Here is a 21,228-nt window from a genome sequence, read left to right on the forward strand (position 1 = left end):
TGTGAGTGTGCAGATGTGTGTGTGAATGTGAGTGGTTTGTGTGTGCACGTGTGTGAACGTGTGCATGTGTAAATGTGTGTGAATGTGTGTGCAAGTGTGTTTGTGTGTGGGAGTGGGAGTGCAAGTGTGTGGGTGACTGAGTGTGTAAATGTGTGTGAATGTGTGTGCATGCGAGTGTATTTGTGTGAGTGTGGAAGTGGGAGTGCAAATGTGTGGGTCAGTGTGAGTGCATGTGGGTGACTGTGTAAATGTGTGTGGATGTGTGTATGAATGTCAGTGGTTTGTGTGCACATGCGTGTAAATGTGAATGTGTGTGTGCATGCGTGTGCATGTGTGTGAGTGGGAGTGCAAGTGTGTGGGTCAGTGTGTATGTGTGAGTGCATGTGTGTGTGCGTGTACGTGTGTGAGTCTGGTTTGACAGATGCAGGACCCAGGACCTGGAGCCTGAGGCGTCCCTGCATGCCCCACGCTGCCGATGCGGAAAACTGAGGACCAGCTGCAGAGGCCTCCACACAGCCCCTACCCTCCTGTACCCTCCTGGGACAGGATGGCTCCCCCACATGCCTGTCTTCTGCTAGCTCTGCTGAACTCCTGTTTCTTTCTTTCATGTTCTTCTTTCAATAGATTCACCTTTTATAACTTAAAATCGTTTATTTTAAAGGAAACTTTAAATAACCAATGGAAATGAAAAACCATCCCCACTTGCCATGAACAGCCCCAACTGTTTGGATTTCATTCGGGCAGGCGGGGTCCACAGAGGCTCTCTTGGCTTTAAAGGGAGCCCATCTTGGGCCAGATCAGGTGTTAAGGACACGTGAGCACCAAATTGAGCCTTTCTCAGTGATGAGGTCAAAAAACGAAAGCGCGCAGGAAGGGTTCTCCCCAGGGGATTCTGGGGTGTCCCCCAGTCATCCGGGGCCCTGCACGCTTCGGGCCAGGCTGTTCTGGTCTCCAGCCCTCATGGCCGTGGCAATGGACAGCGTACACTCCTCACTCAGTGTGTTCTCATCCTGACCTTGAGGTGGGAGTGAGGGGACATTGAGTCTGTTTTAGAATTGGAAACAGCTCAGAGAGGGTGGGCTGAGTCCAGGGCCACACAGGGGGAGGTCCTTCAGGTCTCACCCCTGACCATGACCCCCGCAATTCAATTTTTCTTTCTTTTTTTTTTTTTTGAGATGGAGTCTCGCTCTGTCACCCAGGCTGGAGTGCAGTGGCGCAATCTTGGCTCACTGCAACCTCCACCTCTCGGGTTCAAGTGATTCTCCTGCCTCAGCCTCATGAGGAGCTAGGAATACAGGCACATGCCACCATGCCCGGCTAATTTTTGTATTTTTAGTAGATAAGGGGTTTTGCTATGTTGGCCAGGCTGCTGTCGAACTCCTGACCTCAGGTGATCCTCCTGCCTGAGCTTCCCAAAGTACTGGGATTACAGGCATGAGCCACCTTGTTGGGCCTCCCCCATTCAACTTCAGTGACATGACTCCCCACCCACCCATGCCATTGAGATGCCCTTTTCAGACCCTCAGAGCCTCTTGCGTCAAGGAAGCCAATTCACTGCCCACTGGGCCGGCTGGCGTGGGCCGCCCCAACTGCCCAAGAAGCCCCACTCAGCCCATGACCTTGCTGCCTGTGCAGTCCAGGCCCTGGCATGGAACATATGCTCAGAGCAATGGGGGTCAGGGCCAAGGCCACAGGGCAAGATGCAGAGGAGCCCAGGCTGGGACTGGTTCTGCCTGAACATGAGCCCCTCCGAGCAGGGGCCCGGCCACTCAGCGCCAGGTCCTCAGGCCAGACATGCCCTGTGCAAGGAAGGGCCCTGGGCCTCCCACCAGAGCTAGACGAGGGGTGGCTGGCAAAGGGAGGCTGAGGAGGAACGGAGAGTTGAAGGGCTGGGGACTCCCGGCCAGGTGGGCACAAGCACATGAATCAACTCCAACTGGAAGCAGAGAAAAAGCAGTAAAACCAAATGTCCTTAGAAATTCCTTTAGTGCTCAGCTGTCCATGAAAACAGGATAAGCGGCTTCCTCCGTCTGTGCTCAGCCGGGCAGGGTGGAGGCGCTGCGCTCAGGCCAGGAGGAACTCGAATCAGGACAGGGGTGGGGCGGGGCTCTGAGCTGGGGAAGCAGCTCCAGCGTTGCTACTTTAGGGCGTCCAGGTGGGTGCAGACCTGGGAGAAGACACTGTCCACGGAGCCCTCGGCATTGACCTGTGGGGAGATGGGCCGTGAGGGCTGAGTCACCAGGTGGAGCGGGGTGGGCCTCACCATGGCAGGCCCCAGAGGCCAGGCCTGCCTCCCCGAGCCCAACCTAATTGACAGCAGGCCCTCATTGAACCAGTGGGGAAACCAACGCCCAGAGAGGGGCTGCCCTAGGCCACACAGTGAGCTGAGGCTGAGCCACATAGGAATCTGTTTTTCCTGGAGCTCCCCCTGGGCCCGTGGGGGCCCACCTTGCGCACAATGCCACGTTTCTCATAGAAGGCGATGACGGGTTCTGTGGCCTTGTAATAGGTCTCCAGCCGCTTTTTGATGGTCTCCTCATTGTCGTCCACACGCCCGCTGGTCTCTCCACGTTTCAAGAGCCGCTGGGTCATGGTCTCAGGGCCTGCGTCCACATACAGCAGCAGTGTGGGCTGTCCAATCTGCAGGCGGGTACCATGTCACAGGGACCCCATTCCTGTCCCCTAGGGCCATCTCCCCCCCATCTTCCCATCTATGAAGCCCCAATAGATACCCCCTCAGACCTTCAATCCCTTCCCCAAGGCAGCCTGAAAGACCTTCCTAAAACCAATCTTCCCTGCCACTCCCCTGCTCAAACCTCTACCATGGCTCCCCAGTGCCCTCAGGAGAAAGTCCACACTACTTGCCAGACTTAGAGAGCCTGACTCTCTCTGTTCTAGGCTCTCATCAACCTCCTTCCATGCCAGACCTGTGCTCATGCTGTTCCCTCTGCTAGGAGCCCTCTCCCCCGAGCCTGATCCTAACTCGCCTTCACCTCAATACCAAGCATCAGGTTTCAGCTCGAAGCTCACTTCTTCAGGGCAGTCTTTCCGATGCCACCCCCTGCCCCCCAGTACTCCCAGCCTCCTGGAACAGGCTCTTCCAGCGCCTTTATCTTTCCTTGAGCAGGTCTCCCAAGGGCCCCTGAGGGCAGGGAGTCACCTGTCTCACAATTTTGGGGTCCTTTGACAAAGGAATAAGGGATGAGGGAAGGGGTGAGCGGCTGCTGAGTTCTGGGGAGTTCTGAGCAATGTCTGTGTCATTGGAACAGCATGTCATCCATGTCATCCATGGGACGTCTTGGAAAGGCAAGAGTAATAAGGCTCTGCAGCCCCTGCCTCGCTCAATCAGGCCACCACAGCTGCCTGGCTGGGAAGGCAGAGCCACCCCAGAGTCACCCATGACTGCCACAGCTTTAGGAATGGGATTGGGACCCTCAAGCCCTGTCTCCTGCTTCCAACTGCCTGGGCCAGCCCCCAAGGGTTTCAGCACAGCTTTGGCCCTGGACCCCTGTCAGGGCCTTGGGGCACTGCCTCTCAGGTCAGGCTGTTTCGTGCCTCTGTCTAGCTGTGTGACCAAGAGGCTTGTCCAAGGCCACACAGCTGGACAGAGGCGAGAAGCAGCCTGACCTCCGGCATCAGACTGACCTGGATCCAGGTTCACCCCTGCCTCTGTCCAGCTGTGTGACCTGGGGCAAGCCCTTTGTCCTCGCCTGTGATACCCATCCTAGCACTCATCCCTAGCTCCTGCGTAGTTAAGGATTCAGGGTGACAGCGTCAGCTGCCTTCAGGGAGATGACCCCACACCATCCAGCAGCTGCTTCTATCTTACAGATTACCATGGGGGCAGAGGCTGGGTCTGGATGCAGCAGTCTGACCTCAACTTCAAGGCCACCCGCCCCCATCATCATCCATCAGCTGCTGAGCTCCTCCAGGGCACAGACTCACAGTCTCTGGTTCATCTGGGTCTCCAGGACCAAGCAGAGTAGGCTCTTTATACGCCCCCAGCAGAGGTGGTAAATCTGGGAGAACCAGCTGAGCCTCTGGGCTTGAGATTCTGGCTGTGGGGCCTCAGTCTCCCTGTCAGGACAATGGGCATTTAGCCCGGGGAGTCCACAACGGGCACTGCCAGTCTCCAGAAAAGCTCTGGGTGTGAGCCGGCCACACTTCGAGGCTGACCCTCCCTCCTTCGGTGAAGCCCTGGCGCCCCCTGGTGTCCACAGCCAAGAAGACCAGCTGCCCGGACCCCTGGAGGCCACAGCAGGGATGGGACCAGGGCTGAGCCTGCGGCCCTCAGCGGCACCTACAACAGCCCTGGAAGGGTGGGGACTTTTTTTTTTTTTTTTTTGAGACGGAGTCTCATTCTGTCATTCAGGCTTGAGTGCAGTGGCATGATCTTGGCTCACTGCAACCTCTGTGCAGCCGGGTTCAAGTGATTCTCGTGTCTCGGCCTCCTGAGTAGCTGGGATTACAGGCGCCCGCCACCACGCTTGGCTAATTTTTGTATTTTTAGTACATGAGTTTTCGCCATGTTGGCCAGGCTGGTTTTGAACTCCTGACCTCAAGTGATCCGCCCTTTTTGGCCTCCCAAAGTGCCAGGATCTCAGGCGTGAGCCACCGCACCTGGCCGACTTTCATTAATTCTATTTTCTAGATGTGGCCCTGAGGATCACAGGTGATACCACACAGCTGGTATGTGTGAGCAGGCCAGGACATCCTTCAGAACTGTGGCACCTGACACAGGGTCAGGGGTCTGAGGTCTGAAGGAATCCAGCTAACCCCCAATTCAGATAGGGAAGGTGAGGGGCAGAGTGGGGTAGACACTTTCCCGAGGTCTTGCAGCCACTCACAGGTCAGAAAATATGGCCTCCTACCCCCAGATGAGGCTGGAAGCTACGGAAGCCCAGAAGGCCCCACGGAGACGGGGCATGGGAATGGGGCATGGGGATGGTAGTCTTATCCTGCCCTAGCCCACCAGGATGCTGGTTAGGCTCCCCCTAGCCCTTGCCGACCTCTCCCTCCTAGGCCCTTGCAGTCCCGTTTGTTTCTCCCATACAGACTTGTGACACCGAGGTAAAAGTGTATGTGTGTGCACAGGGCCACGTGTGTGAGCACGTGTGCATCCCTGCATATGTGTGCTACATCCGTGTCATGCATGTGCAGGAGTGCAGCATCCACTGCCGTGTGTGTGCATGCGTGCACAAGCCCCTGGCCTTGTGTGTATGAACTTGTGGGCCTTGTGCACGTGTATGTGCAAGTGTCCACGTGTGTGTGTGTGTGTGTAGGGGGGTGCCCCGTCCTGGGGAAGGTGTGTCTGCAGGATGCTCGTGCTAGGAAGCTCAGGGCCATCATTTTCCAGGCCTGCTCTTTCTGGCCAGGCTCCTCATGACCCCTGGAAGGAGACTGTTGTCCCTCCATGGCATTTGCAGCCTCCAGCCAGGCTGGAACTTCCCTTGTCGCCCTGCCCACATATTCTGTTCTCCCCACACTGGCCTGGCCTTTCCAGCCCTGCCAATTCTGTTCCCTGCCTCTTTGTGTGTTTACGGGGAGCCAAGGCCCACACTTGAAGGGTGCATCCTCTCCAGTCCCCACCCTGCCCCTTAAGGCAGCTGTGACCTGGTCCCCCCCACTGCCTGCATTTTGCAGATGGGAAAACTGAGGTTCAGGAGGCAGAATAACTGGCCCAAGATCTCAAGCCGTTGAGCTGGAATCTGAGCCCAGGTCTGGGAACTCCCCTGCCTGGCGCTTCCCCTTCTACACATTTTCTTCTACACTTCCAGAAAGTCTTCCTGGTTTTCCTCCTCACCCACACTCCATGAATCAGCCTCTGCTCAGAACTCTGACCTGCATCACAGCCCCTGCAGGCCCGCCCATGGGGATGGGAGTCTTATCCTGCCCCAGCCCACCAGGATCCCCTCTCGGGTCAGTGCCTTACCCGTCGCTCAAACTCTTCTCCTTGCTGTACCTCCCGTGGGTAGCCATCAATCAGGAAGCCTTTGGAAGTATCGACTTTGGCCACCATGGCATCCCGGAGCATGTCCAACACTGTCTCCTGAGGCACAGCAAAGGAGGAAGGGACCATGAGCCTCTCCTCCCCATCCCTTCTCCTGGCCTCTGCTCATGCTGCTCCTGCCACCTGAAATGCCCTCTCCCCAACACAAATGTCCCAAACAAGCCTCCCCCTCCAGGAAGCCTCCTCGGAATTGTGGAGACCTGGACTGAGTGAATGAATGAATGAATGATGCATTCACTCGACAGTATTCACTGAGCCCTTCCTTCCAGCCAGGTGCTGTCCTGGGTCCCGAGGACACAGCCATGGGCCAATTAGGCCTTCCCTGCCCTGGGGAGCTCAGGGGCTGGTGAGGGGACAGACACATTCCACAGATGATTTCTCCATTTCCAAGTGTGGCACAGGTTGTACGGGCAGAGAAGTGGGGCTTCTGGAGTAGAAAATTGGGGGGGTCTTAGGCCAAATCTGGGGAGTTAGGGAAGTCTGAAAGCCGAAGAGGAAAGAATATTCCAGGCTGGAAGGAGTATGGCTGGTTTGGGGGGACAGACGCCAGGGTGGCTGAAGGATGGAGGGAAGGGGGAGAGTGAGGGGCAGGGCAGGGTCCTGCAAGGTCTTAGGAGCTTCTGGAAGGAACTTTCTGTCCAGGGCAATGGGGAACCACAGAAGGGTTTGGAGCCGGGGGCTGTTACGGTCAGCTTGGCCTGTGCGTTGTGGGCTTTGCTGCTGGTGGGACAGCCACTCAGGGCTACTGTCATCCCCTGCCCCTCACTCCGCCAGGGCCCACTCACCAGCGGAACCAGCTGCCCCTTCTCCATGATTTCCGACAGTTTCTTGCCCCTGGCCGAGCCTGAGCTGACCTCGGCCCGCAGGAGGTCCCCGGTGGAGAGGTGGGTGTAGCCATACTTCTGCACGATCTTCTCACACTGGGTGCCCTTCCCTGAGCCAGGCCCACCTGCAAATGCCCGCCCATTCATAAACCCCGAGACACAGGGTCCCAGGAGGGACAGGGGCTGCCAGGGTCTCCCAGAGAGGGAGGGGCAGAGCCCAGGGTGCAGCCCCAGGCCCAGGCTCCCTCCAGTGCCAGTGAAGACCCTTGCTGCACTGCCCGCCTGCCCGCAACTCACCCACCACAAAGATGATCTTGGTTTTCTTCAGCTTCTCTGTGGAAGAGAAAAGGGGAGCAGGGCTCAGTCACTCACTGGACCTGCAGCCAGAGGCACCTTTGGAGTCCCAGGCCTGTGCTGGGCCCCAGGCAGAGGGACAGACACCGCTGGCGCTCCTGTCGGAGGCAGACAAGTCACAGCCCAGAGTGAGCAGGGATGTGAGTGAGCTTGCAGCCTGGGAGAGGTCAGGGAAGGGAGGGCGCTCCAGGCAGACGGGCAGAGGCAAAAGCCTAAAGGCTAAGTACTCTCCGCACAGCCAGCGGGCTGGTCCGCCAGCCCTCATGGCGCCTCCCTGTGGGTGCCTGGACCCCAGGGGCTGGTCACCTCTGGCCCTCAGATCGTCTTCTCTGCGGGGGTCACTGGAGGAGCAGCAGCCCATGGTCCCGTCCTGCCGTGTCTCCTATGTGCCCTGCCCTTCCCCTCTCAGGCCCTGGGCCAGCCCATGACCCACCTACCCCGGCAGTGCCAATGTGGGCTTAGCAACCACAACATATGTTGCCATGGAGATGGTTGCTGGGGTGGAGGGCTGTGGTGGGCATGTGGAACTCTTGCCCAGAGAGGGCGGTGAGCTTGGCTCCAACCTCTGTCTCGTCCCGCCTGCTGTTAGATCCCAGCAAGGCCACAGCCCCACTGGGCAGAGGGAAACTGACCTCGAGAGAGGCAGGGCCTGCTCAAGGGATGTCAGAACCAAAACCGGAACCCAAGCTCCCCCCACGGGCTTTCAGGATCCCCCGCTTCCCAGGGAAATAGAGGACCAGGCTGTATCCCACCTTGCTGTGTGACTTAGGAAAGGCCTGCCTCTCTCTGGTTCTCTGCCCCTTCCCTAGGGAGGAGGTGGGCTGGGCGGCTCCCAGGGGCCCTCCCAGCCATGAGGCTGGAGCCCTACAGGAGCTGGCAGGAAGGGCTCATCCTGTGGGCTCCTGTCCCGGGGGTGGGGTGGCCGCAGCCCTGTGGCTGTTGATATTTGGAGCTCAGGCAGCAGCAGCAGCAGCAGGCCCGCCGAGCGTCTTTAAGAGCTGCCCAGGCCAAGGCACAGTGCCAGGGACTGGACGGATGGTGCTGCCAGCAGCTGAGGGCGGGCCCGTTCTGGACTCTCTGCCTGCCCGTGTCTCCAAGTCCCAGCCCACAGGAACCAGGAGGGTCCAAGACTTCCTCAAGGCCCACCCTCACTGGATGATAGGGAAACTGAGTCCCAGGGAGGTACGGGGACTTGCCTTGTCCTCATTAGACCTGGTGTTTTGTGTATCTGTGGCCTCTCCATGGGGCAGGGTCTCAGCTCTATAAATCCAGCATAGGGGGTGTGCGCTGGGGCCCTCAGAAGCCTTGGGGAGGCCTCGTCACTTCTAAAATTAATCTTGGAGCTGGCACATCCCATGAGAGGCCAGAGGAGGATACTGGAGGCTCCCAGCCAGGCCCCCTCTGGCAGCCCCAGAGCCTCCTCCAACCCCTCCCAGAATGTCTCCCTGAGTGTACCCCCTTAATAGTCAGGCACACTGAGGCCCAGGCAATGGGCAAAAGGAGAGGAGGCTCATACCTTCCATCCTGCCGAGGTCCCGGGAGCCGTGTCAGTGCTCTGCAAGAGAAGGGCACAGGTTGGGGAGGGATTTTCCTCCTCACCCTGACTCACCTTCCGCTAAGCCACACCCAAGGCAACTGGTGTGTGCCAGGCCCGACATGCAGTCTGAGGGCAGAGGGGGCTGCTGGGGATAGGGAAGGCCCAGGACCCCTTCCCTGAGAAAGCAATCTTGGGAAAGTGACCTTGGAAAAGTCACCTTTCCTCTCTGGCGTCCATGGCCTCACCTGTCACAGAAGGGCAGTAGCCGCCTCCCATCCACCTGGGTTCCCGCTGGAGGGGCTGGGACGGTGAGGATGGCACCGAGGGGCATAAACAGCGGCCACACAACTGCAGAGCTGCTCCCCTCGAAAATCCCAGAAAACAGGGCACGGGGCCAGCGTCTGCCCAGACACCTTGACGACGTTCCCCAGGGCCAGAGGGAAGCTGCCAGGAGGCGGGAGGTGGCCAGGAACTATGTGTGTCTGGGATGAGGTTTGGATGGGGATCCTCTAAGGGACACAGAGGCCTGGGGTGGAGGAATCTACAGGAGCCGCTCGCATGAACACAGCCCTTTACAGTTGTCAAAGTGAGGCGGTCCCAGGCTCTTCACTTCTACAGGCCCAGCACCCAGCCCCACACATGGCCCCTGCACCCCCACCCTTTGAGGACCTGGCTTTACTGCCCCCACCTTGCCCTCAGCCTGCCCATGAGACCAATCACGCCTGCGACCCCACCCTGTGCTGCCACAGCCCCCAGGACCTCCCCCCGCTCGCCCCCCTGTCTCAGAACTGCCCTCTGGACACCTTTGGCCTCGACTTCTTCACTCCCAGCCACCAGCCCTCCCCAAGGCCACTCGCGACCACCACAGCCACACTCCCCTCCAGCCTTGACCTCCAGCCAGCGACCCCACCCGCACCGGGACCTCCACCCAAGGCACCCACACCACCCTCTCTACTTGGCTTCAGGCTCCAAGGACCCCCATCCCTGTGCAGGCAGCCCAGGCCTCTCTCCCCAGCCCCAGACATCCATGCCCACCAGACAGGCCCCAGAAGCTCCACAGGCTTCTCAGGCTCTGAACAGCCCTCCCCAATTCCCAGCTCCAGGCCCTCACGGCCAAGCCACAGGCTGAGTCAGTGTGAAGGCTCTCCTCTCCTCTCCACAGCCCTGCACACCCACTGCCCAACCCTCCCCTCCCCGGGCTCTCTCCATCTGTCTCCTCACCACTATGTCCTGTGCTAAGCAAGGGGCCTGGGCCACTGCCCCCGCCTCCACATGGGACTCGAAGCCTCCACACCCTGCCAGGCAATTTGCAGGATTCTCTCTGGCAAGTATCAGACCACATCACACACCCCCTTACAACCTTGCATGTGTGGCCCTCTTGGCTCCCAGACAAAGCCTGGGCCCCTAGACATAGTGGATAGGTCTCGGTGAGCTGACCTCTGCTGCCCTCTGCAACCCTATCAGCTGCCACTGGCAGATGTTGTACCCAATGCCTGGATGCCTTTCCCCACCTTGCTATTGTGTGGGACTCAGCTCAGGTGCCACCTCCTTCAGGAAGCCTTCCTGGATTCTGCCCTCCACTCCCACACTGGCAGGTGCCTCCTGGAAACCTGCCCTGCACTGCACAACCACGCTGTACTGGGGCCCTCTTCTGTGCTGCGGGCCTGGGGTCCCAATGACTGGGCCTGGCATGGGCTGAACGCAGGGCTGGGGAGGCTCATTCCACCCTCACTGCCGTCTTGGGAGGAAACTGAGGCATGGGGAGGAGGACAGACTGGCTCGAGGGCCAGCTAGGGTCCAACTTGGCCCTGAGTTTTTGCTACTCTGGGCCTGGGACCTAGTAGGAGCTGAAGTGGCTTTGCTGATGCCCCTGCTGCCCCAGGCAGGAGTGGCAGCCACTTTTCCTGCCGAGTGTGCTTCAGCGGGGGTAGGAGCTGCCAGGTGCCCCTCAGCAGCTGCCCATGGGAGGGGGAGCGTCCTGGGCCAGGGACAACCACAGTGAAGCCCTGAGAAGTGGCCTCGACCCCGCCCTGCCCCGCCCCCCTCCTGGTAATCTAAGCCCCTCCGCCCTGCTGGCACCTGCCACTTCCTTGATCCAAAATAACTTGGGTCGTGAGGAGGCCTCACAGAGGACAGGGGTCTAGGATGGAGTTGAGTTACGGGCTAAGCACCCAGGCCTTATAAGGCCCCTGGGTCAAGGCCCCAGCCACTCCTAATATGACTGGATGGTCTGCTAAGGGGCCTGTGGGGCCGAAGCCCAGAGGGACAGTGAGTTAACCCCAATCACAAGGCAAGGCCAAGGCAAGCCCAGGTCTCCCAGCTTCTGACCCAACCTAGTCGGTTCCCAGTGGGTGGCAACTGACTAGGGTTCGAATCCCAGCTCCATCACTCAGCTGTGTGACCTTGGGCAGTTGGTGTCCCCTCTCTGGGCCTGTCCTGCTGCTGCTGAGGAGTACCAGGTGGCCACTGAGTAGTGCTATGGGAAGGCCCCAAGTGCTGGCCTTGGGGCTCCGGTCAGGAGGCTAGGGCAAGCTCTGAGCATCCAGGGGGTGTTCTCCAATGCACCCAGCACTAGAAGTGGTGTGACAGGATAGCCCTACGGAGCACAGAGGCTGCCCCTGTCCAGGTCCTCTGGGGCAGGGAGCCAGGCCACAGCTCTCCCTCTCTGGGCCCCAGCTGGGACATGCCAAGGGCAGTGACCTGGAGCCCCAGGAGTGCCAGGCGGAACAAAGGGGTGACTATCTCAGAGGCTGGAAGGGGCTGCAACACACACAAACGCACACGCACACACACGCACGGATCCACAAAGGCACAGGCAGCGAGGCACAGATCCCCAGCGCCCGGGGAACACGGCCACGCAAACACACACGGATCACAACCACGGATACACAGCCGCACAGACCCCAGGGAGCCCCGCACCAGCACGCCCCCGCCCTCCCCCGGTGCCGCTGCCCCTCCCCGCGGAGGCACCCCCCGGACACGCGCGGGCACGCACTGACCTGGGGAGGGGTGCGGGTGGGCGCCGGGGCCAGTGCGTGCCCTGCCCGTCCTCGCGGCCGCCGGCAAAGGCGACTATTTATAAGGCTGTCAGCGCGCGGCATGCCGGGAGCCGGCGTTCCCGAAGGCAGGGAGGGCGGGAAGAAGGGAGGGAGAGCGGACCAGAGACCGGGAAGCGGGGCGGGACCGAGCCCGAGCCCGGGTGCGCGGCGACACCGCACCCGGCACCGTGTGCCCCGCACCGTGCACCCCCAGGTGGCTGTGCCCACACGCGCGAACTACACTTTACAGTTTGCCAAGAGTTTTCCATTGCGGTACCCCCACTGTGCTCAAGGTACACTCCAGGGTACAAGGCCAGGCTTTCCCTATGATAACTGGAGAAACTGAGGCTCAGAGAAGAGCGGCTCTTTGCGCAAAATCCCACAGTGCATTGGTGCCAGAGAGAGGCCAGACCAGGGAGCGAGGGGAGTGAGGCATGCACTCAGGGCCTTTGTTGGCCACAGTCCCCAAGCCCGCCCTCAGAGCCTGCCCAGAGGCCCTGGCCGAGACCCACCTGGGACTCCTCTTCCCCTGTTGGGAGGGACCCTTCGAGCTCCTCTGGGACTGGAACCCCCTAGGACCCCAAAGACCACCCAGTAAGGTAGAAGATTATAGAAAACCAGCCCTGCTCCCCTGGAGCTGCCGGGCAGCTCACTCATCCCAATGAGTGACGGCTAGGATATGGGACATTCAGAAGGCTGTGGATAGCTAGAGGGGGGATTTGCGGTCTTGATAAGAAGAATAGCTCCCAGAATGAGCACTCACTGTGCTAAGTAGCAGACTCCAGCCGCATCTGTGAATCCTTAGACAAAGCAGAGGAACGGGAGGCAAGCATGTCAAATACCTTGCGCGAGGTTCCCTGGTAGAAAGCCACGTGTTTATCCAGCGTTTTGCAGGGGCACTGGCACATAGTAGTAGGTGCTCAGTGATGTAGCCGGGCAGGGATGGCAGCCCAGGCAGCAGCCCCAGATGGTGAGGTGGGTTGAATTTGGAATTTGTATTATAGGCCCTAGGGAACCATAGAAGGTATTTATGCAAGAGAGTAAGACTACCAGGAGATTGAGACCACCTTCAGTGGTGGTGCCTTAGCAACCACAGCAGCCAGGAGACCAGGAAGCCTGGGTCTCTGCTACCTGTGATGTCAGATAAGTCCTTATTTCTTGGGACCTTAGTTTCCCCATCTGTGGGGGAGCAGGTGCAGTGGGGTCAGAGATTCTGCATTAGAAGCTGTTTGAAAGGCCCTCTCAAGGGTGTGTGCATTGGTACCTTTGGGGAAAGCAATTGACAAAGTAAATCAAAATTTCAAATGGACTGGGCATGATGGTCACTCCTGTTAACCCCAGCACTTCGGGAGGACGAGGTGGGAGGATCACTTGAGCTTACTTGAGCCCAGGAATTCTGAGACCAGCCTGGGAAACATAACGAGATCCCGTCTCTAAAAATAAAACACACACACACACACACACACACACACACACACACACACACACACAGTCTTCAAATGCGTCCTTCTACTTTTAAGAAATTTGTTTCAAGGAAACATGTGGGCACAAATTTGCATAGGAAGGTTTTAAAGTGCCAGCAGGGACTCACTGGGATGATGGCACAGCCAGGGTGGGTGAGGAGTTGGCAACTTTCCCATAGGGTCTGAGTGAGAAAGGAAGTCCAAGTTGTTTGTGGTTAATGGGACAAGAGGCTTCAGACACCCATAGCATTGGTAAGAAATAGGCAAAAAGGCCAGGCGCGGTGGCTCACGCCTGTAATCCCAGCACTTTGGGAGCCTGAGGCGGGTGGATCGCCTGAGGTCAGGAGTTCGAGACCAGCCTAGTCAACATCGTGAAACCGCATCTCTACTAAAAATACAAAAATTAACCAGGCGTGGTGGCGCATGCCTGTAATCCCAGCTACTAGGGAGGCTGAGGCAGGAGAATAGCTTGAACCCAGGAGGCGGAGGTTGCGGTGAGCCGAGATCATGCCATTGCACTCCGCACTCCAGACTGGGCAACAGGGCAATAAGAGCGAAACTCTGTCTCAAAAAAAAAAAAAAAAAGAAATAGGCAAAAAGCCCCACTGCACTCTTCTGATCCCACCTGCATAAAAATGACTTGAGGCTGGGAGCGGTGGCTCATGCCTGTAATCCCAGTACTTTGGGAGGCCGATACAGGAGGATCACTTAAGGCCAAGAGTTCAAGACCAGCCTGGGCAACATAGTGACGCACTGTCTTTTTTTTTTTTTTTTTTGAGGTGGAGTTTCACCTTGTCGCCCAGACTGGAGTGCAATAGTGTGATCTCGGGTCACTGCAACCTCCGCCTCCCAGGTTCAAGCGATTCTCCTGCCTCAGCCTCCTGAGTAGCTAGGATTACAGCCATGCACCACCACACCCAGCTAACTTTTTGTATCTTTAGTAGAGACGAGGTTTCACCATTTTGGCCAGGCTGGTCTCAAGCTCCTGACCTCGTGATCCACCCGCCTCGGCCTCCCAAAGTGCTGGGATTACAGGCGTGAGCCACCATGCCCGGCCTCTATTTTTTTTTTTTTAAATAAAAGTAGTAAATTTTAAAAAGACTCTAAACATGCAAATGTGTGTGTGTGTAAAATATATTCTCAGACTTTTTATTTTTTTTTGCACCTTAACTCTACAAAGTTAAAATTACATTGTCTTACAATCAAACTGACAACATCTTAGAGTGGGTGAAATGAAACAGGACAGAGAAGGCAGGTGTGTGCCTATCACTGCCTGGCTGGAGATGACACTTCCACTTCCTACTTAAAGGCTTCCCCAGACTTTTCTTTCTTTCTTTTTTTTTTTGAGATGGAGTTTCCCTCTTGTGGCCAAGGCTGGAGTGTAATGGGGTGATCTCCGTTCGTCGCAACCTCTGCCTGCCGGGTTCAAGCAATTCTCCTGCCTCAGCCTTCCTGAGTAGCTGGGATTACAGGCATGCGCCACCACGCTCAGCTAATCTTGTATTTTTAGTAGAGATGGGGTTCCTCCATGTTAGTCTGGCTGGTCTCGAACTCCCAACCTCAGCTGATCTGCCAGCCTTGGCCTCCCAAAGTGCTAGGATTACAGGTGTGAGCCACCACGCCCAGCTGGCATTTTATTATTATTATTTTATTTATTTATTTATTTATTTATTTATTTTTTGAGACAGATACTTGCTCTGTTGCCTATTTATTTATTTATTTATTTATTTATTTATTTATTTATTTATTTTTTGAGATGGATACTTGCTCTGTTGCCCAGGCTGGAGTGCAGTGGCACAACCTTGGCTCACTGCAACCTCCGCCTCCTGGGCTCAAGCGATTCTCAAGACCCCCCAGTAGCTGGGACTACAGGCACGTGCCACCACGCCCGGCTAATTTTTGTATTTTTAGTAGAGACAGGGTTTCACCATATTGGCCAGGTTGGTCTCGAACTCCTGACTTCAAGTGATCCGCCTGCCTCGGCCTCCCAAAGTGCTGGGATTACAGGCGCGAGCCACTGCACCCAGCCCTCCACTCTTTTTAAAATTTTTTTAAGAGACAGGGTCTCACTTTGTTGCCCAGGCTGGAATGCTATGTCGAAATTATAGCTCACCGCAGCCTAAAATTCCTGGGCTCCAGCAATCCTCCTGCCTTGGCCTCCCAAAGTGCTGAGATTACAGGTGTGCGCCACAGTGCCCAGCCACCCAAGCATTTTTGTTTTTCCATACAACAAGCGTCTATTACTTTATATATATTAAAAAAAACTTTAACATGAATAAATCTTGGGGACATTATGTAAATGAAATAAGCCCGTCACAAAAAGGCAAATACTGTATGATTCCTTTACATTGAAGTATCTAAAGGAATCAAACTCATAGAAAAAAAAGTAGAATGGTGGTTGCCAGGAGCTGGGGAGCATGAGGAAGGAAGAATTGCTGTTTAATGGGTACAGAGTCTCAGATCTGCAAAATGACAAAGTTTTGGAGCTCTGTTATCCAAAACAGAGTGTGAAAATCGTTAAGATGATTAATTTTATGTTACATGCTTTTTACCGCAATTTTTAAAATAAAATAATTTTTTAAAATTAAAAAATCAATTTTAAGTATCTGTTTTATTTGCATGTGAACTATGGATTTTCTACCAATTCTGGAATATTAACGTTTCAGAATTTTATTTCCCAGGTATAACCTAAGGAAAGAAAAAAAAAGGAGAGAAAAACTGGAAGAGTGAAAGAAAAAAGAATTGCATGAAGCCTGGGCACCATGGCTCATATCTATAATCCCAGCACTTTGGGAGGCTGAGGCAGGAGGATTGCTTGAGCCCTGGAGTTTGAGACCAGCCTGGGCAACACAGCAAGACCCTGTCTCTACAAAAAAAAAAAAAAGTTTTAATTATCCAAGTATCATGGTGCCTGCCTGTAGTCCCGGCTACTCGGGAGGCTGAGGCAGGAGGATTGCTCAAGTCCAGGAGGTCAAGGCTACAGTAAACCGTGATCACACCAGTGTACTCCAGCCTGAGCCACAGAGCATGACCTTGTCTCAGAAAAAGAAAAAATTGCATGGAGGAAAGATCTGGAAGATTATACTCTACTAGGACTCGGCAATACCCTCCCTTTCTATCTTATATCATTTGTATTATTTGTTTTATGATAAAAAAAATCTAAAAACAGAAACATATAAAAATGAAACTAATTTAAAAAAATTTTTTTAGGCCGGGTGCGGTGGCTCACGCTTGTAATCCCAGCACTTTGGGAGGCCGAGGCGGGTGGATCATGAGGTCAGGAGATCGAGACCATCCTGGCTAACATGGTGAAACCCCGTCTCTACTAAAAATACAAAAAAATTAGCCAGGCGTGGTGGCGGGCGCCTGTAGTCCCAGCTACTCGGAGAGGCTGAGGCAGGAGAATGGCGTGAACCCGGGAGGCGGAGCTTGCAGTGAGCCGAGATTGCGCCACTGCACTCCAGCCTGGGTGACAGAGCGAGACTCCGTCTCAAAAAAAAAAAAATTTTTTTAAATATTTTGTAGCTTGTGACATTTAGGAACAAAATTAAAATGAAAATATTTTGGCTAAAGAAACAATTCCAGCCAGGTGCGGTGGCTCATGCTCGTAATCCCAGCACTTTGGGAGGCTGAGGCGGGCAGCTCACTTGAGGTCAGGAGTGTGAGATCACCCTGGCCATCAAGTGAAACCCCACCTCTACTAAAAATATAAAAATTAGCTTGGTGTGGTGGTGCACGCCTGTAATCCTAGTTGCTTGAACCTGGGGGGCAGAGGTTACAGTGAGCCAAGATCATGCCACTGCACTCCAGTCTGGGCGACAGAGCAAGACAGTCTAAAAAGGAAAGGAAAGAAAGGAAAGGAAGGGAAGGGAAGAAGGGGGAGGGGAGGAGAGGGGAGGGGAGGAGAGAGGGGGAGGGGAAGACAAGGAAGGAAAGAGGGAAGGGGAAAGAGGAGGGAAGAAGGAAGAAGAAGGAGGGGAAGAAGAAGAGGGAAGAAGGGAAGGAAAAAGGGAAGGGAGGGAAGAAGGAAGGGAAGAGGGGAAGGGAAGGGAAGAAGGGAGGGAAGAGGGGAAGAAGAGGGGGGGAAAAGGGGAGGGAGAGGGGGAGGGAAGAGGGGGAGAGAAGAGGGGAGAGGGAGGGAAGAGGGGAAGGGAAGAAGGGAAGGGAAGAAGGGAAGGGAAGAGGGGAAGGGAAAAAAGGAAGAGAAGGGAAGGGAAAAAGGGAAGAAGGGAAGGGAAGGGAAGAAGGAAGGGAAGAGAGGAAGGGAAGAGGGGAAGGGAAGAAGGGAAGGGTAGGGAAGAGAAAAAGGGAAGGAAAGAAGGGAAGGGAAGGGAAGGGAAGGGAAAAAAATTCCAAGGCTTGAAAACAAGCTGGCATGCGGGTTGCAGGAGATGTGCCGGGGCCTCCTCACTCTGAAGTTCACATGTGGACCCACCAGTCAGCACGTAGTGGGATTGGGGATTGCCCCAGGGAGCCTGGCTGGTGGGGCTGAACTCAGTGAACCACTGAGCATCCGCAGGAAACAAATGGATGCAGGAAACAGCTGGACAGGAAGCCCAGAGAGGAGTGGCTGCCACTCACAGGTTTGCAGCTGGTGGGAGGCGCCCCCTCCCAAGGAGGGGTGGGGGTAAGGCCCTCTGCACAGAGGTGAGGAAGCACCAGCCTCACTAAGGTGCCCGGGAGAGGGGTGCACGTGCAGATGGAGGTGCAGGAAGGCCTCAAACGCCAGACAAGTCTGTAAGTTTGGAGCTGGCCAGTGAATGGGGAGCCAGTGAAGGTTTCGGGGCAGAGGGCTATGATGAGAGGGGCTTCAGGAAGCTCACTTTAGCAAGGAGTGGGCCAGTCTCCACTGGGTCCCACTGAAGGGGTGAGAGATTGAGGAGCTGGGGACTAAGCCCACCAGAGTCCCACCTCCTGATGCTCCACTGAACATCCCCCTGAGGAACCGACCCCCTCTTGATGCACCTCCTACTGACCTCCCCCTCCCCAGTGGACAGACAGAAGAGCCACAGCAATCTGGGAGAAATTCTACCTCGAAACCTCTGCCGGGGCTGGGTGTGGTGGCTCACGCCTGTAATCTCAGCACTTTGGGAGGCCAAGGTGGGTGGATCACTTGAGGCCAGGAGTTCAAGACCAACCTGGGCAACATGCTGAAACCCTGTCTCTACTAAAAATACAAAAATTAGCCAGGCATGGTGGCAAGCGCCTGTAGTCCCAGCTACTCGGGAGGCTGAGGCAAGAGAATCACTTGAACCCTTGAGGTCAGGAGTGGGAGATCACCCTGGCTTACACTCCTGAGGGGAGGCAGGGGTTGCAATGAGCCGAGATTGCACCACTGCACTCCAGCCTGGGTGACAGAGTGAGACTCCATCTCAAAAAAAAAAAACAAAAAACAAACAAAGAACAAAAAACAAGGAAGGCCAGATGTGGTGGCTCACACCTTCATACCTGAAATCCCAGCACTTTGTGAGGCCAAGGTGGGTGGATCATGAGGTCAGGAGTTTGAGACCAGCCTGACCAACATGGTGAAACCCCATCTCTATTAAAAATACAAAAATTAGCTGGGCGTGGTGGTACACGCCTGTAATCCCGGCTACTCAGGAGGCTGAGGCAGGAGAATCGCTTGAACCGGGGAGGCAGAGGGTGCAGTGAGCCTAGATTGCACCACTGCACTGCAGCCTGGGTGACAGAGTGAGACTCTGTCTCAAAAAAAAAAAAAAAACAAAAACCTCTGCCTGGACCCAGGTTCCCAGAAGCCTTTGCATGGGGTTGGATGGCTGCCATATTCCCATATCCCCATGCCCACACACGGCTTTCTGCTCCCCATGTAGACTTTACATGGAGTCCCAGTCTTTCCAGCCCCGCTGGCCACACTGCCACCATTACTGTGTCTGGCGGCCCCTGGGCCCTGGGCCATGCCACCTGTCAGCCTCCTGCCCATCCTGCTGTGGTCCCATTTGACTTCTCTATGCAAGAAAGATCAAGGCTCTTGCCCCCCTCAGACTGACATTTACAGCCTTGCCTTGTGCCATCTGGCCCCAGGGAGTCTCATCTCTCACTGCTCCCTCGTGCTGTAGCCTCACTGCCTACTGGGTGAAGCTGGGGATCCCACCATGAGGCTTCTCTGTGGTCCACTCCTCCCACCAGACACTCTCGCCCTCATCAACTGTGCCTAATACAGTGCACGGCATGTGGCTGCTTATTGGCTACATGAATTGAGAGGCAGATGCAAGGTGCCATTCATGCCTCTCAGCCCCGGTCACCACCATCCTGGCTGGCCCAGTGCCCAGAAGGGTTCTCTTTCCTGTCCCCAGCAGCTCGGGGGCCCTGGGAGATCCCAGCAGGCTGCCTGCCCATGTCTTACACAGTCACTCTTTGTTAGGCCTCGCCCCTGAGGGCATCTTATCTGCCCAAACAGTTTGTAATCTCTGGAGTCACAGAGCCCCTGCCTCCTGCCAACCTGGAGTACACAGCCCTTTTGCAGAGAGGCTGGCGGCAACTCAGAGACCACCGCTCACCACATCCCTGCCAGCGTTGCAGTCCTGCCAGGCCCTCTCCTGCTGGGTTTGGCAGGAAATCTCAGCTCCCAGCCATCACATCCCCAGACACTTAAGGAGCTGAGAGACCTCCGGCTCTGTGGCCTGGGATGTCTTTCCCCCCACCCCTTCTGCACTCACTGCTCAAACTCTTCTCCCAGCTTCTGTGGGAATTCTTCCTAGTGCACCATGGGGCTCCTCCCTCCTGGAACCTGAGCTCCTTGAGGGTGGTGTCTGGTCCCCTTTTGCCCTTGAAGGAATTGGGGCTCTCAGAGGCGAAGTGACTTGCCCATGGTCACACAGTCAGGGTGAGGTGGGGACAGGAAAACCCAGATGGGCCTGGCTCCACACGCCCCCACCATCCCCAGAGCCCCCAGGTCTCCACTCAAGACGCAAAATACACACCTCACTGGCCACTGGCTGCTGAAAAAGCTGAGGATCACTTTACTGGGAGCCCCCAACCGGAAGACGTGGTCCTGAGGCCGCATGCAGCGCTGGACCAGAAGGCTGTGCTCGACCCAGGAGACACGGGACACAAAGCCGGAGCGTAGGCGTGTTTATTCCTGTACAAATCATTACAAAACCAAGTCTGGGGCAGTCACCGCCCCCACCCATCACCCCAGTGTGCAATGGCTAGCTGCTGGCCTCCTCCATCTGGTCCCTCTGGCCTCACAGCCTCCTCCTGAAGCCCTTCCCTTCCAGGCTCCAGAAGGGCAGGAGACAAACACATCCCACTGAGGCCCAGCTTTAATAAAGTGCCTGATATAGAGCCAGGGGACAGAACCCAGGCAATACAGCTCCCGGCAGCCATCCCAGGACGACAGAGGGTCGAGGGAGACCCTCAGAAGCCCCCAGTGACTCTAGACAAAGGGGCAGCCCCAAAGGCGCCTCCAACAGTTGGAAAACCTCCCTGCTAGAGGGCAGAAAAGGAGGCCTGGCCCTTTAAGAGCCAAGCTAATGGCAGCTGGCTGAGGAGCTAAGAAAACAGCTTAAGGTTTGTCCCGTTTCCTTCAGAGTCCCCCAACCCTGGAGGAGTTTGCGCAAAAATACCCTAAAGTTTTCCAGGAGGTGGGGAGGTCGCCCCAGACCCCCCCAAAGAGCTGAGCCTTCCAGCAAGGGATAGTGGCTGGGAGGGTCCAGACGGGGAGGACAGAGCCGAGGGCACTTGTAGGGGAGGTGGAAAGGGTCTCAGACTCCGCACTGGAAACTGGTGTGGGCAGAAGGGTGCCCAGAGAGGGGGAAGGGTTTGTCCAAGGTCGCTCACGCAGAGCCAAGACCTGGATGCCAGCCTCCCACCTCTGGGACCTCCCCACCGCCCCCACAACCTCCACAACCCCACAAATTCTCTGGCCGGGCCTCCAGACAGCTTCTACCCCCACACAATCTCTCTTTCTGGTGCTGGAAATTGAGGGGGCAACACCAAGTTCCCAGCTCCTTGGGACAGGACCCCATTATCCCAGCAGAGT

At 56.2% G+C, this 21,228-nt stretch overlaps 1 protein-coding gene across 3 annotated transcripts; it reads right to left on the minus strand.

Moving 5' to 3' along the window:
- Positions 1 to 1,967: 1,967 nt before the first annotated feature.
- On the minus strand, positions 1,968 to 20,257 carry AK1 (adenylate kinase 1). Of its 3 annotated transcripts, none has more exons than XM_032165225.2 (7): positions 20,168 to 20,257; positions 8,705 to 8,743; positions 7,132 to 7,167; positions 6,796 to 6,959; positions 5,933 to 6,049; positions 2,449 to 2,640; positions 1,968 to 2,206 (listed from the first exon to the last, which is right to left on the minus strand). In XM_032165225.2, exons 2-7 carry the CDS (start codon positions 8,709 to 8,711, stop codon positions 2,138 to 2,140), a joined length of 585 nt encoding a protein of 194 aa, XP_032021116.1. In that variant the 5' UTR covers positions 8,712 to 8,743; positions 20,168 to 20,257; the 3' UTR covers positions 1,968 to 2,137. The 3 variants fall into 3 exon arrangements, with proteins under 3 accessions (XP_032021116.1, XP_032021115.1, XP_058301101.1); XM_032165224.2 differs by lacking the exon at positions 20,168 to 20,257 and adding an exon at positions 11,725 to 11,829; XM_058445118.1 differs by lacking the exons at positions 8,705 to 8,743; positions 20,168 to 20,257 and adding an exon at positions 7,495 to 7,605.
- Positions 20,258 to 21,228: the final 971 nt, after the last annotated feature.

Source organism: Hylobates moloch, unplaced genomic scaffold (genome assembly GCF_009828535.3).
Source record: "Hylobates moloch isolate HMO894 unplaced genomic scaffold, HMol_V3 SCAFFOLD_10, whole genome shotgun sequence".
NCBI classification, from domain to species: domain Eukaryota; kingdom Metazoa; phylum Chordata; class Mammalia; order Primates; family Hylobatidae; genus Hylobates; species Hylobates moloch.

Excerpts from the sequence above, each read along its gene's own strand:
- AK1 (XM_058445118.1), bottom strand. The coding sequence starts at position 7,549 with ATGGGCTGCTGCTCCTCCAGTGACCCCCGCAGAGAAGACGATCTGAGG. Across the intron at positions 6,050-6,795 it reads AGGGGCAGCTGGTTCCGCTG|GAGACAGTGTTGGACATGCT; the intron begins GTGAGTGGGCCC and ends GCTGTGCCTCAG. Across the intron at positions 2,641-5,932 it reads GAGAAGAGTTTGAGCGACGG|ATTGGACAGCCCACACTGCT; the intron begins GTAAGGCACTGA and ends ACCCGCCTGCAG.